This window comes from Mauremys reevesii, linkage group 4, assembly GCF_016161935.1.
Source record: "Mauremys reevesii isolate NIE-2019 linkage group 4, ASM1616193v1, whole genome shotgun sequence".
In the NCBI taxonomy this organism is placed as follows: domain Eukaryota; kingdom Metazoa; phylum Chordata; order Testudines; family Geoemydidae; genus Mauremys; species Mauremys reevesii.
In genome coordinates this window covers 132,098,601-132,112,256 of record NC_052626.1, presented here as the reverse complement: position 1 = coordinate 132,112,256, position 13,656 = coordinate 132,098,601, and the positions used below count along the sequence as shown (strand labels likewise).

At 43.2% G+C, this 13,656-nt stretch overlaps 1 protein-coding gene across 1 annotated transcript; it reads left to right on the top strand.

The window, feature by feature from the left end:
• The first annotated feature begins 2,144 nt into the window (after nt 1-2,144).
• PPP1R15B (protein phosphatase 1 regulatory subunit 15B) lies at nt 2,145-12,887 on the top strand. The gene is made up of 2 exons (XM_039537969.1): nt 2,145-4,007; nt 9,971-12,887. Exons 1-2 carry the CDS (start codon nt 2,427-2,429, stop codon nt 10,181-10,183), a joined length of 1,794 nt encoding a protein of 597 aa, XP_039393903.1. The 5' UTR covers nt 2,145-2,426; the 3' UTR covers nt 10,184-12,887.
• The last annotated feature ends 769 nt before the right edge of the window (nt 12,888-13,656 follow it).

Genomic DNA, 13,656 nt, shown 5'->3' with positions numbered 1-13,656 from the left:
ACACATCACTCCTGACATATGTCATTGGGATGGGCCAGCCTGTTCTTTGTTCTCTGTGTGGAATGTGCAAGTATGTGACTGTTCTGATATCTAGTGTTCAGTACCTTTTAGGTACGTATCTTCTTGCAGCATCAGCCCTTTCCTTGCCAGCTTCTGTGAGCAGAGCCTGCCTCTGGCTCACAGCTTAACTTTGCTTTATGTTAGCAAAGTCTTGACCATTACTTTAGTTCAGGCCTCAGGCCTCATATCGGGCCTCTGATACCAAGGTTTATATCTTAGGGCCTCCTCTTACTACACATCACTCCTGACGTAAACCAACTATAAAATTAAACCAAAATAAATTTTAAATACACATACATACAAATACTTTGAGGGTATTTGAGGGTATACTTTCATGATGCTCTGTTATGTTTGGGAGCCAAAGGTGGAAACCTGTTGAAAATGTTTGGTTAGCTTTATGCATAAATTGTTATTTTAAAACATTTTGGTTATGACATTCTTATAACTATATTTAAAAGTGCAAACAAGTTTATAAAAAGCCCAAACAAGAAATTGACATTTTGTTAATATTATCTTTACCTTGGTGAATGTGCCCTTTGATAATGTGGTTACCAGCCTCTTATCACTGTTTGCAAAGCAGCCTCACCCTATGCCAGCTGATAACAACCCGCCACAGGCATTTTTCCCCCACACTTTCTATTTCATTTCATAACTGCTCTTTGCCTCTTAGCCAAGTCTAAAAATAAAGGATTTAATAGACTTAAGAGAAAAGATTAAAAGGACTACATTAATACAGCCTGGCCAAACTGCAGAACATGGGTTCAGGTGGGAGATTTTCATAAGTCTAAGAGGAGCTGCAAACACTAAGATACTAAGTACAAGGGGTGTCATTAGAAGTGAGATTAAAATTAAAAGGAAAATTTAAGATGGGTTTTAGGAAAAATGGCCTCATTGGCTAAGGAACAAACTCCTCAAGAAAGAAGGAATGAACATCTCATCATTTGGAATCTCTGAACTGAGAGTGCAGAATGTATTGCAGGACACAATGTAGTTTTGGCTCCATTGCAATCAGACGGTGGAGCACGGCTGCTTCTTTTCCTCCAGATTCTGTTTACCAGTCCGTTCTGCAGTGCAGCCTCTAGGATAGTGTTTCCAAGACTGTGTGGCTGCCTCTCCATGAGAGCAAGGATACTGCAACAAGATGTAGGAAAGGTACCACCCACCCACTCCTACCATCAATGTTTTGCTCCACTGCCAATGCTGTGCCCATATCCTCTTCTAAGACAGAGCTGCTGTAACATACTAGCTGATCCCTATTGCAGCTGGGGCTTTGCCAGACATCTAGCAGGATGGCAGCAAGAAGGTCTGGAGAAATGGATGGCTCTTCATGAAATATTAAATCCATGGTCACTGGTGGAGAAGCCCCTGCAAGCGTACGCCAATGGGGTAGCTGCCAGTCTGGGGTTAGGGAGCCTGAGGGTAGGGAAGGAACCCCACTACTCCCCCTGGAGCCTGCAGCTGGGGATGGGATGTTGAGCGCTAGGCCCTGCTTTTTGAGGGAGGTTCCCAGGAGCACAGGGGACCCCAGCCCAGTGGGACAGGGTCCTGAGTCCTGCCCATGAGAAGCAAAGCTGGGTGGGGAGTGCTCAGCGCCACAGCAGTGCCTTGTCATCCCTGCTGCCCCCAAGGCAAGGGGACGCTGTGGAGCCGGGGGAGGCACAGGGTAGGGGGCAGTTTCCAGAGCAGCCCCCGGGGAACCAGGGCGAGCTGGAGTCGGGGCGGGGGGTGTCAAGGGTGCAGCCAGGAGGCGCTGGAGGCAGGACAGCAATAGGGGTGCAGTTCCCGCAGATGTCCAGAGGGGGCGCTGCCGCGCAACAGGCTCCGCAAGGCCTTGTGCGTGACGGGCGGTGGCTGTGCAGCGCACGCGCTCTTCCCCTTTCTCCTGCGTGGCTGATGCAATTCTCCGGTAGGGTGCGGGCGGTATCTCCAGCAGGCAGCAGCTCGGGTGGGTGGGGGTTTGTAGTCCAGCAAGGAACCAATCATAGGCTGGGGGCGGTGACGCAGTTGCCAGGATGCTGCGAAACGGCCCTGCCCACTCCTCCCTGAGCCCTGTCAGGTCAATGGGAGTTGTCCGCGGGCGCGCGCCTCGCAGGCTAGTGTGGGTCTCGCGCCGGGTGGGCGGTTTAACCGTTGCTCTCGCGGCTCCGACGCCATTTTGTTCTCGCTACTTCAGGCCGGGCAGCTGGCCGGGCCGGGCTCCATGGTGCCGTCGCTGGCCTGAGGGGACTGCTGGCCCGCCGCACTATGGAGCCCTGCCTGAGAGGAGACCGCGACGCCGCTAGGAGATCCCGAGCTTCCGCAGGCAGCAGCTGGATTCCGGTGCCGGAGAAGCGGCCGGGCCGCGGGGAGCGCTGAGGAGCCCAGCTATGGAGCCGAGGAAGCGGGAGCAGGCGAGCCCCGAGCTCGGCCAGGCCAGCTCCTGGTTAGGACTCACCTGGCTGAAGCTCGGCCCCTGTCCCCCGGCTCCCGCCGTGGCGGCCCAGCCCCAGCTTAGCGCCCCCTTCTCCTGGCTGCGGCTCGTCTCGCAGCTGCTTTCCCCACTGCCCGGTCTCCTCCACCGGCTGCTGCCCGGGCAGGGGCTGAGCAGCGCCCTGTGCCCGGCGGCGGGGGAGCCTCCCGCGGGGGGATCTCAGGCCGCGCCTCTTCTGCTGCTCTCCGAGGCCGCCGCTTCACTGAGTTGGGCCGACGGGGAGCTGCGCTGGCCGGACAACACCCCGGAGATGCGCCGGAAGAGTAGCCTGGAGCCTGCCCAGCCGCTGTGGGGAGCTGGGCTGGTGCGGACCGGCCTGGCCCCGCTCAGTGTCCGGCAAGTGGACCTGGTCTCCTATGTGCTGGGCCCCGGCGGCAGTCCGGGGTCCGGCTACGGCCAAGCCTGCTGCACCGACAAGAGCCACCTGCCCCAGCCCTTGAGCACCGAGCTCCCCGCGGACGGCTGGCGGGGACCCCCATCCCGGGAGGGGCTCCCGGAAATCCAGCACCTCCGCACCAAGCGCCTGGAGTTCCTCCAGCAGCAACAGCTGGCGACTACTTGCTTGCCCGTGCCTGAACCGGACCACGGCTACCACAGCCTGGAGGAGGAACAGCAGCACAGGGGTAACAACCAAGAGGATCTAAAGCAGAAGTGTGATGCCTGGGAGCTGAGATGCCCCGAGGAACTGTCTGAGCACAGCCTAGTGGGGCAAGCTGGAGAGAGCCCCCTAGAACAGGAAGTATGGAGTCCTGAGAAGGAGGCAGCTGAGGAAGAGACCCTCTCGGAAGAGGATGAAGATGAGGATTCTGATATAGAGCAAGACCTGCCAGTGTCATCCAGGCCTGCCTGCGCTAACAAACTGATAGACTACATTATCAGGGGCAGTTCCAGTGGAGAGGAAAGTTCAGAGGGTGAGGAAGACTGGGATGGGGATGATGATGGGTTTGATAGCGAGGGGTCCCTCTCAGATTCAGACTCTACTAGCCAGGATAGTGAGAGCCAGCACCTCTGGAACTCCTTCTGCAGTTTGGATCCTTATAACCCTCAGAACTTTACAGCTGCCATTCGAACTGCTGTTAATAATTCAGAGAAGGATTTGTCTGGTGAGTCGTATGTAGAGGAGGATTCTTCATGGGCCGAAAGCCTTCCTGGCTCTCCTGCCCTCAGTTCTGAAGAGGATGATGAATGGGAGTGTAATAGTGCAGATGAGGAAGATAATTTGGAACTTTGGAACTCATTCTGTAACTCAGATGATCCCTATAACCCTTTCAATTTCAAGGCACCATTTCAAACTGCAAAAAAGAAAGGGAAGCAGGACTTAGAAGGAGCATCAGGGCTGTGTCTGGTCAGCTCTCAGAGCAATCTCTTATTCACCTGTCAGGTGCAGCTGCTGGAGAACCATAACTGTGGGGTCACAGATATTGTGCAGCATGGCATTCTTTTTGGAGAGAAACATACAAATACCAAGAGAAAAAAGGTATATTTCATGTTAGTTCATGTACTTATGTACTGGTATTGTGGTACAGTTGAACCTTAGAGTTATAAACACCTCTGGAGTGGAGGTTATTCATAACTCTGAAATGTTCATACCTATGAACAAAATGTTATTCTTTTAAAAGTTTACAACTGAGCATTGACTTAATACAGCTTTGAAACTTTACTATGTAGAAGAAAATGCTGCTTTTAAACATCTTAATTTAAATGAAACAAGCACAGAGAGTTTCCTTACCTTGTTAAATCTTTTTTAAACTTTCCCTTTATTTTGTTACTATCTTCTGTTTAACACAGTACTGTACTGTATATGCTTTTTTGGTCTCTGCTGCTGCCTGATTGTGTACTTCTGGTTCCAAATGAGATGTGTGGTTGAGCAATCAGTTGATGTTTGTAACTTAGGTTCTGCTTTAGTGCCTAGGCACTTAACTCAGGATCAGGGGTCCACTGCTTAGAACAACAAGTGAAAACATAAGGAAGTATTCTGGAAGTCAGTGGTGGCAGGTCTTTTACCTATAGCAAGAGATGGTCACTCCCGCAACAAGCTTAGAAGCTAATTGTTCAATTAATATTTGAGTGTACATCAAGTTTTTGATAAAATGGCAAACAGTGATGTGTTATGTGAGTTAACAAACTTTTGTTTCCATAATCCTCTGAGTTCTGGAATTTCACTTTCATTTTAAAGCAGGGTTTCCTTGCACTTTTTGGGTTCTGACCCTGTCTACTGTTTTTGTTTTTCTTCTGACAGCATCTGGAAGCATTAAGGATTTAGTAAAAATTCCTTGTTTTCTTTTAATCTTTCCTTACCAAAAAAATAATGTGACATACAAATGTTTGTATTTGTGTCAGGCCCATATTTCCATTTTATAAATTACCCAGAAATGATCTCTTCAGATTGTAGCCAAGTAACTTTATTAAACTAGTTTGTGTAATAGCACATGGTCGTTTTAATCGTACTTCTAGTGCAGTGAGAGGAAACTCTTTAATACTATAGTATCTTAACACTTGGTAACAGAAGTCAAGAACTTGGTTCTTATAGACACTTTGAAAACCAGTCTTTTTAAAAAAATGCATAACAACACTTCTGTTGAGTTTTTAAACTATTCTTATTAGTCAGATTGAAGTATTCTCTATAGTAATCCAAGGAATTAGTTAAAATATTTTAACACTATAGTTCTAAATACAAATAGGCAAGTATGGAGATCTGTGTATTGGTTCACAGGTTTTGTTACCAAGTCTCTGAGGAATTGGCTTGCTGGATTGAAATTGATCTTGTGTACTAGGATTTAGCTTAAATAGCTGTATAAAAAAGTTAACTATTACTTTTAGGCTACTATAAATTGAGTCCCTTTACAAGCATATTGTAAGACAGTGTCAAATTTTGCAAACCCCATGTAAGGGTTTGTAAGATTGAGTTCCATGATACTGTAACAGCTTATCAAAATAGCCTGGCTTGGGGACAGTCTGATATTCAAGGCTTGTGCCCTGCAGCTTCATGAATAGGCCAGTTTCCCAGTCTTTCACCTGACATTCCAAGTACCCTTTCTTCCAGAGGGTAACATTGTGATTTGAAGTAGTTTGCCAGCTTTTCCTTATAGGAGAAAGGAGAGCATTTCCCTTTTGAGCACCTCCCTGAGGGTTTGACTAGCAAGAACTACATCTCAATCTTCTCTCCCTCGCCATCTTATGATGGTTGTGCTTTTAACCTCTGCTAGGTCAGGGAGTGGCATTTTGTACTTCCTGACTCACCTACCATCAAGTGCTACTGCTTGACTGATTTATTTTAGTTTGTTTTTAACATCTCTACTTTAAAATCTTTATTTTTGAAATTATATTTCTATTCCAGGGTTTCTTTCCCCTGACAATAGCAGAATTTTTGCAACAGCAGACTTGCTGGGAGATGGGAGCTTAAGGTTGATAGTTTTCTTTGGATGCTGTTGACCCCACCCCTTCCTGCTACTGGGATGGACTATATAAACTATGGCTGTTTGAGCCTAAAACTATATGTATATCTGTTAGCCTTTACCATGATTATGGGAATTTAGCATTTCAGCTATTTAACAGAAAGTAGCTTGACCTATGTCCCATTCTAGCGTACTTTTGAATATGAAGTGAAGAATCAATGGCTCTATAGCACCTAACTGTGCTCTCTGATCAGGTTGAGTCCTATTCCTTTAGAAGAGTAGAGCCATCTAGATCAGCATTCACATTTTCTGAGCCATAGCTCAGAGGTGAGTTTGAAAGAGCCCCTAATGGTATGTCAACACTCAAACAAAAGACCCAAGGCAGGGCTGTGGCTGACTGGTGGGGTCATCTCAGGTCCCAAAGCTCTGGCTCTTGTCTGAGCCTGAACACTTACATAGCAATTTGACAGTCCCTGAGCATGAGCTTGAGTCAGCTGACCTGGGGAAGGCACTGGTGAATTGCTGTGTAGATGAACTTCCCTACAGTCACTTGGGGTACATGTGTGTATGTCAGTAGTTCAGCTCTCTTAGTATTTCACTGTAAAGTCCCACTTCATCATTTGAAACTCTTCAAATTAAGTATAACTATGTTTATAAAAAATTAGCTGAGTTGCAGCAACAAATTAACATTAAAAATTTAAAATGCAAATTTAACACTGAATAGCTTTTAATTCTGTTTTGTGGAAACAGTGAAGACATGAGACTGAAAAAAGATTCTAGAAAGTGACTTGTTTTAGAAGCAACCATTTGATGCGAAGTGCACTTCATGTAATGTTGAAAGTATACATAACACTCTATAATGGGCAATATGTTAGACAAAGATCGGAATCCCTCACCTGAAGGATTTAGTTTTAAAAAGTATGCATGTATACTACATAGCACATACACACACACAAAGTGCCTAGTGGAAATTGCAGCTGGAATGTTTTCATATAGTAGCAACTTGTAGTTTGATGTCAGTATAATTATGTGCAAACTAACTCCAAGTAGATATTTACTTTCTGTTCTTGGATTATACTTATTTTTATGGCTTTGTGTAGGCATTCTAAAGAGCCACTTGGTGCACTTATATAAAGGTTCATATACTTATTCTTTTATCTTCAAGATCTTGCTGCATGTCAGATGAAGGCTTTTAAAAACATTTTATTGGAGTGCATGAAATTTGCATTTTTAGGAACACCTTACCTATTTCACTTGTTTGCAGTGGTAATTTAGATACAGTAATTTTCAAGCCCTTTGTGTAGTCCATCCTAGTAACACAGTGAATGAACAATGATCTGAATGCAATATCTAGTTTGATATTACAAAAGTTGGTAATTGTACCCAAGGGGCTGTGGTAGACTGATGTAAAGGGGATGAAATTAGTAGGCCACAAAGGTACAGGCTGATGTAACTATCCAGTTTATTTGAAAGCAGATATTTAATTAGATGTGGCTGATCCGTTACCCAAAGATTGCTTAAAAGTGACAGAGGGTTTCTTAGTCAAGACTGTATTGTGCAAATCACCTTGAATAATTCAACAGGAAAACACAGGGTATCTATTAACACACTATGTTGAATTAACTAAGGACTTGACTTCCAATGGGGAATTAAAGCTAAAACTGAGTTTCTGGACTAGTTTTAAGACTGACACTTTTGGATCAGTCCTTGTATGATCCCTTTGATAAATAGCCCAGTAGGTCACTACATAGAAGCTTTATCTTACTCTCTGCCAGTGCTCAAAGTGCACACAGGTGTGGGGTGAGTGTGGCAGCAGTAACTGAAACCTCCTGGAAATTCTGGATAGAGTAGGCTTGAGGAAGTGTAAAACTAAGGCCTTGTGCACACTGGGGATTTTCACTTTTGGCACCACCAGAGTAATGCCTAGTGTAAGGCTAAGCTGCAGCCTGCCCCAGTGTGCTTTATTCCTGTTTCAATCAGGGATAAGCTACACTAGTGCATATAGCCTCTTTGCCTGTTTGAATTGGGATAACTCCCTAGTGTAGCTATGCTGGTGGCTGACACTGATGGCTGTTCCTGGTATAAAGTATGTAATTTTAAGAGGTACAAAAATTATTCTAGGCAATTTCTGCATTTACATTACTTTAACCTGCAATTGGCAAAAGACTGGATGATTTTGAGATTGCAAATGAAGTGCTTCTTGGCTGAGTGGCTAGCTTTTAAAAAAATGTTAAGTTTATACAGCTTAAGTTAAACGTCTCCTTTAAAATGTTAAGGAAATTCTAATAGACTCACATTGCCCCACTCTTGTGGTTTTATTTGAATGCAGAATCCATTTGTACTGGAAATGCCTTTGTCTAGATGTTGGCACCAAAGTTTGTGCCTTTTTGTTAAGTTATAGAAGCTCTTTTCCGTCTGAAGGTTTCCATAATAGCTATGTCAGTCAAACATTTTGGGGGGACGAAAGGGGAGGAGAGAGATGCAAAGAACAGCTTCTCAGTGAGAATGTTTTGCAGAATATACAGTGCTGCAGTGACACAGCTGCAGCGCCTAGAGCTTCTCCCATTGGCATAGGTACTGCACCTGCCTGAGAGGCGGTAACTATGTCCATGGGAGAAGCCCTTCCATTGATGTAGCATTTTCTAAATCGGGAGTTAGGTCGGTGTAACTGTTTCACTTGGGGATGTGGATTTGCAACACCTGAGTGATGTAGTTATACTGACATAAGTTTGTAGTGTAGACCAGGGCTAATTGTCCAAAGTGAAGTGTTTCCAAGAAACTGGAATTAATACACTTGTTCTGAACATTGCTATGGGATCTGTAATGACAAGTAGTCAGGGCTTCAGTTTTAATTGCATCTGAAACACTGAAGGTAGCAAAACTAAGAAGTACATAATTAGATACTGTATGTTGAGTTTAAAGTACAGTATGGCATTCACTTTAGCTTATAAGCTAACAGAAGGATAATAAGTTAAATCTTTAAAATAGCATTAGGCTGGGTGATGAGCTAATTGTGATTCCAGATATTTTGTTTCAATTTTAAATACAGTGAAAATATTGTTGTATAACCATTATGGAAGAAGATACTGCCTCTGTTTTAGTAGCATGCCTGCCAAATGTTTGATCATAGCTTTAAATTTATACTTATTTGCTGCATCATGAAGCTTAGGGTTGTGACATTTGAAAATACCATTACTGTAATTTCAAAACTCTGTACGTGGTATTTAAATACACCTGCTGAATTCACTGTAAGTCCTAAATAACTGATCTGTGTTGTCCTAGCCATGTAGCTATAAGAGTGCCACTTCCTTAAATTTAAAAACTGTACAACATCCTCTTCTCCATATTGATGGTGGGGCTTCTTGTTTATACTGTAGTACCCATGGAGTCTATTCAGAACAGTACACAACTTAAGTAAGCTTCAGGAACTAAGTTCTCCTGTTTTTACCTTTGTAAAAATAAACTAAAATATGCCCATTTAAAAACAGGCATGTTACAACCTTGTGTTGTCACAGTCAAATGTTAGTGCAAAGACCACACTGCACAAGTCAGTCAACATTGAATTATGTTTTCATTAAGTTTTTTGGGACAGTTTTTAATTTAGGAGCCCTCATGGCAAAATATGGTAACAGTAACTGCAAATACTAATTAAGAATGAGATCACTTTGTGTAAATGATTGTCCAGTGCTTTAATACAGTGGTTGTCAACCAGGGGTCTGGAGCCCCCTGGGGTTCCATGAGCAGGTTTCAGAGGGCTCCGCCCAGTAGGGCCAGAATTAGACTTGCTGGGGCCAAGGGAAGAAAGCCGAAGCCCCACTGCAAGGAGATGAAGCCCAAACCTGAGCAACTTAGTTTCACGGGGCCCCGTGTGGTGAGGTCCTGGGCAGTTGCCCTGCTTGCTACCCCCTAATGCTGGTCCTAGTTTTTATGTGCAGAAAAACAGTTGTGGCACACATGGACCGTGGAGTTTTTATAGGATGTTGAGGGGAGGGCCTCAGAAAAAGGTGGAGCACTCCTGCTTTAATAAATATCTTCTCTTTTATAGGTAAGATTCCTTGAAGAAGTTACTGAGTATTATGTAAGCAGTGAAGAAGATCGGAAAGGACCCTGGGAAGAACTTGCACGGGATGGATGCAGGTTCCAGAAACGAATTCAAGAAACAGAAGATGCTATTGGATACTGCTTAACCATAGAGCATAGACAGAGGATATTTAATAGACTCCAGGAAATATACTATAAAATGCTTGATGTTTTCTAGCCCCCTAAATTTGGTAGCCCTGTTACCCTACTGTTCCTATAACAGGGAGCTAAGCATAACTTTAATACTGCTTCCAAATTTAATGTTCAGCCAATAAAATAGACCTAATTATGTCCAGATTTGATATGGAAACAAAAAATACCTTGGTCACTTGAAGAATAAGAGTGATATAAGTGTATTACTCTTAAAGCAGTTCGTATCTCAGCTGTTTAGGTAAAATCCAGCCCATAAATGCCTTTTGTACACACCATCCATCGCTACTACCAATTGGATGGTTTAGTGAGGTCCTCAGATCGGCCCTGCCAAGATCAGTCATGGCCCTGGTGGAGTGCCGAGAAGATGGTTGAACTTGACTATCTAGGGGAAGTAAAAGTCATAACAAGGTTTCCATAGGTGAACTTAATGAAGGATCATTAACGGGGTGCATGGGGAGAGACAGGACCGGGCTGGGCAACCAACCCTGGACCAGGGGGACGGAATTCAATGCAGGTGTGTGTCCCCTGAGGTCACACAGAGCTGGCTGGCGGGTGCCAGGCACCACTCCATGTACCGTCCATCACTGCCTGCCTACCTTGTAGGTTGGAAGTGGAGGGGGCACCCCAGAGGGATTGGAACAGTTTCTCTCACCCAGGAGCTAGGTACCTAGTGCTCTCTGTGAGCTTCGCGGCCCAGGGAAGGCAGTGGTTCAAAGACTTGTGCGGCTTGCGGTGGGCTGTGGCCGCCCATGGGGGGGGCCGGGGAGGATGGAAGAGGGACTGCCAAGTAGGCGAGGACGTCTGAGGATGCCCATTCTACCCACCTCCATCCCCCTGATCCATGAGAAGTCCAGGGCGGAGAGGGGCTACCCTGCCTCCCTCTCTGCAGTGTCTCTGTGTGCCTCTGTCTGCCATATGTAGGAGAAGGGTGGCAATTAAATTGGAATTTTGCACTTTTGGAAAAAGAGTCTGAAATATTTATAGGGTTCAAAACCCAACGATTGCAGTTCTGATTTAAAGTTTGAATAGGTAGTTGAAGCAGTTCAGTTGTCTCTTTTTCCCAACTTCTGTAAAACAAATTTGTTATTTTGCCTGCTAATTGTATTAGTTAACAGTGCTCTGTCTCCATCTCAAGAATTCAGTTTTGCTTATCAGGTTTTTTCTTTGTTACATAACACCTTTGATTATGTATTTAAATATTTTGATCTAAAGCTGGATTTCAGGAGAGCTGAAAAAACTACCAGTGCTGCTACTCTTGTGTTTTCTAAATATAAAATTCTTGCCTGCTACTTATCAAAGCTAGTTGTGCAGTAGGTCCAGGTTCTTTCAGAACTCTGGAAAGCTCTGTTACCCTGATCAGTATATGCAAGATGTAGTACATGTACTGATGTTGAGGGTGACAGTCTGAGCCTAGGCTGTATCATGGGCAGTCAACTGCTGGTTATGCTTTAGTTTTCACTTTAACAGCTTATGGCATTTCACCCGCAAAGGACAGTGAAAAGTGGAATTCTACATCAGGTTTTTGGCCTTTTGAACCAACTCAACAAGCTCTAAAGTTACACCCAAGTACATACTTTCTTTACAGAAAACCAGTATTAATACCACCCTGCCTCAGCACTTTCACTTAACTGATAGTATAACACCATATACATGGAAGCTGACAGTTAAGATGTCTCTCATTGAAGAAAAATGCATTCTTTAGTTGCATTCTAAGTTTACTATTTCAACCAGAAGCTATTTATTGTTTTAAACTAGTAGTAACCTTCCTTTATTTGAATGAAGTTGAATATTGCTCAAAAAGACAGTAAGATATACTGTCTTCATGTAAAATTAAAGGTCTACTTTATTGTAGGGCTTGTCGGCCAAACTTGAATGGCCAGAAAATTGGCTGTACAAAAACTATACACCAACCATGGTTTGGGTTTTTTTTAATCCCTGTTGAGCCAGCATGAATTGGATTGCCTTTTCCTGCAAATTGTCTTAAATTAGTGTGTTCCAGTGAAATCCTTTTGAATCCTCCCTTGTTTTGGCCATTTCAGCTTCTAGCAATTCAAGAAATGATCTCAGGTCAAATTAAAACCCAAAATTGGGTTATGTAAAAATTTACAAAACATAAAGCCGGTAGAACTGCTTCCATGATTTAAAAAAAAAAAATTCCAATGGCAACAACTCTTAAAACACCAGTTTCCCTTCAGTGCTTGCAAGCCAAACAGTGTGATAGTGAGAGGAAGCATGGTCTTGTGGTTAAAGCACATGAGATCCAGTTCTTTTCCCAGCTCTGCCAGTCTCCCTCTAGCTTCAGACAAGTCACTTTTTGCCTTGATTTCTCTGAAAAATTAAGAATGCTCCCTTACCTCACAAGGGTTGTGTGAGGTTTTAATTAATTAATGTTGTGAAAGCATTATAGGAATACAAATATTGACTCCATGAAAGAACTAGAAAGGAGCTAAAAAGTGAAACTGACTAGTGGGTTTTCATTGTCCCTAATTAAGTAAAATTAGACTAAAATTCTAAGTTTTTAATATGTAAGGAATCTGCTTAATTTTTAACCTGACAGCATCTCAATCCTTTTCCATACATCTTCATCATAGCAATAAACATAGTTTTCATTGAGGTACATATCTACATAAGCACTTCGAACTAAATTGCTGTCCCCTTCAAAGTATCAGAAGGAAAAAGGGGGATTCTGGCACTAAACTCTCAGTTGTAGAAATCCAATATAAAATCCCTAAACAAAAACAAACCAATTTTAGTCTTCTTTTCACTTTCCTTTCCCTACAACATATCTTAAAATGGTAATGAAGGATGTGGAAGGCTGTTTTTTGTATGTATAAGTGTTTAAAAGAACACCTGTTAATTTTAAACTTTAAATCAAAACTGTAATTATCAGATTTTATTTTTATATAATTTTAGAGAGGTGAAGTTAGAAGCCCGACAACCTTCTAAATTGGCTTTATACAGATTTTAATTGATTTGATTGTATCCAATTCATTGGGTTTTTATATCTGTTATATTTCTGTATATAATAAAATTATTCAGAACTAATTTGTAAATTGAAATAAAGATATTTGCAAGATAGTGCCAAGTTTTGTCTTTGAAGGATATTACATGAGGTATGTGGGGTGAAACTGCAAACCAGACTCTGCTAAATGTCTTTATGTAAGTTGTACCCTTGTTTCAGACAGTAGCTGCGTTCCAGTAAAAACTATGAACGTGTATAGAATTTTTATGTGCAGCTGTTGTAAAGTAGAAATACAGTGCTTTGTTTTCCTTTAACAAGCTTATTTTATTTGATATGTGAGCAGTTTTATGCTGTTATTTCTTAAACTAAGCTGCTATGGGCTTGATCAGAGGTTGGAGAGATCTTAGGGGAAACAAAGTGATGTGAAAATGGCATTGGTGATTCAGAAGTTGGCACTCTTCACTCTGACTCAATAACTCTGTGGTGGTAAGGGATCCTCTATAGCTGAAATGTCTATCTTTTGGGCAAAATATAAA

What these genes read in the sequence shown, in the direction of transcription:
- PPP1R15B (XM_039537969.1), top strand. Translation starts at nt 2,427, where the DNA reads ATGGAGCCGAGGAAGCGGGAGCAGGCGAGCCCCGAGCTCGGCCAGGCC. An exon ending in CAAATACCAAGAGAAAAAAG is followed by an intron (nt 4,008 to 9,970) that starts GTATATTTCATG and finishes TCTCTTTTATAG; the next exon opens with GTAAGATTCCTTGAAGAAGT.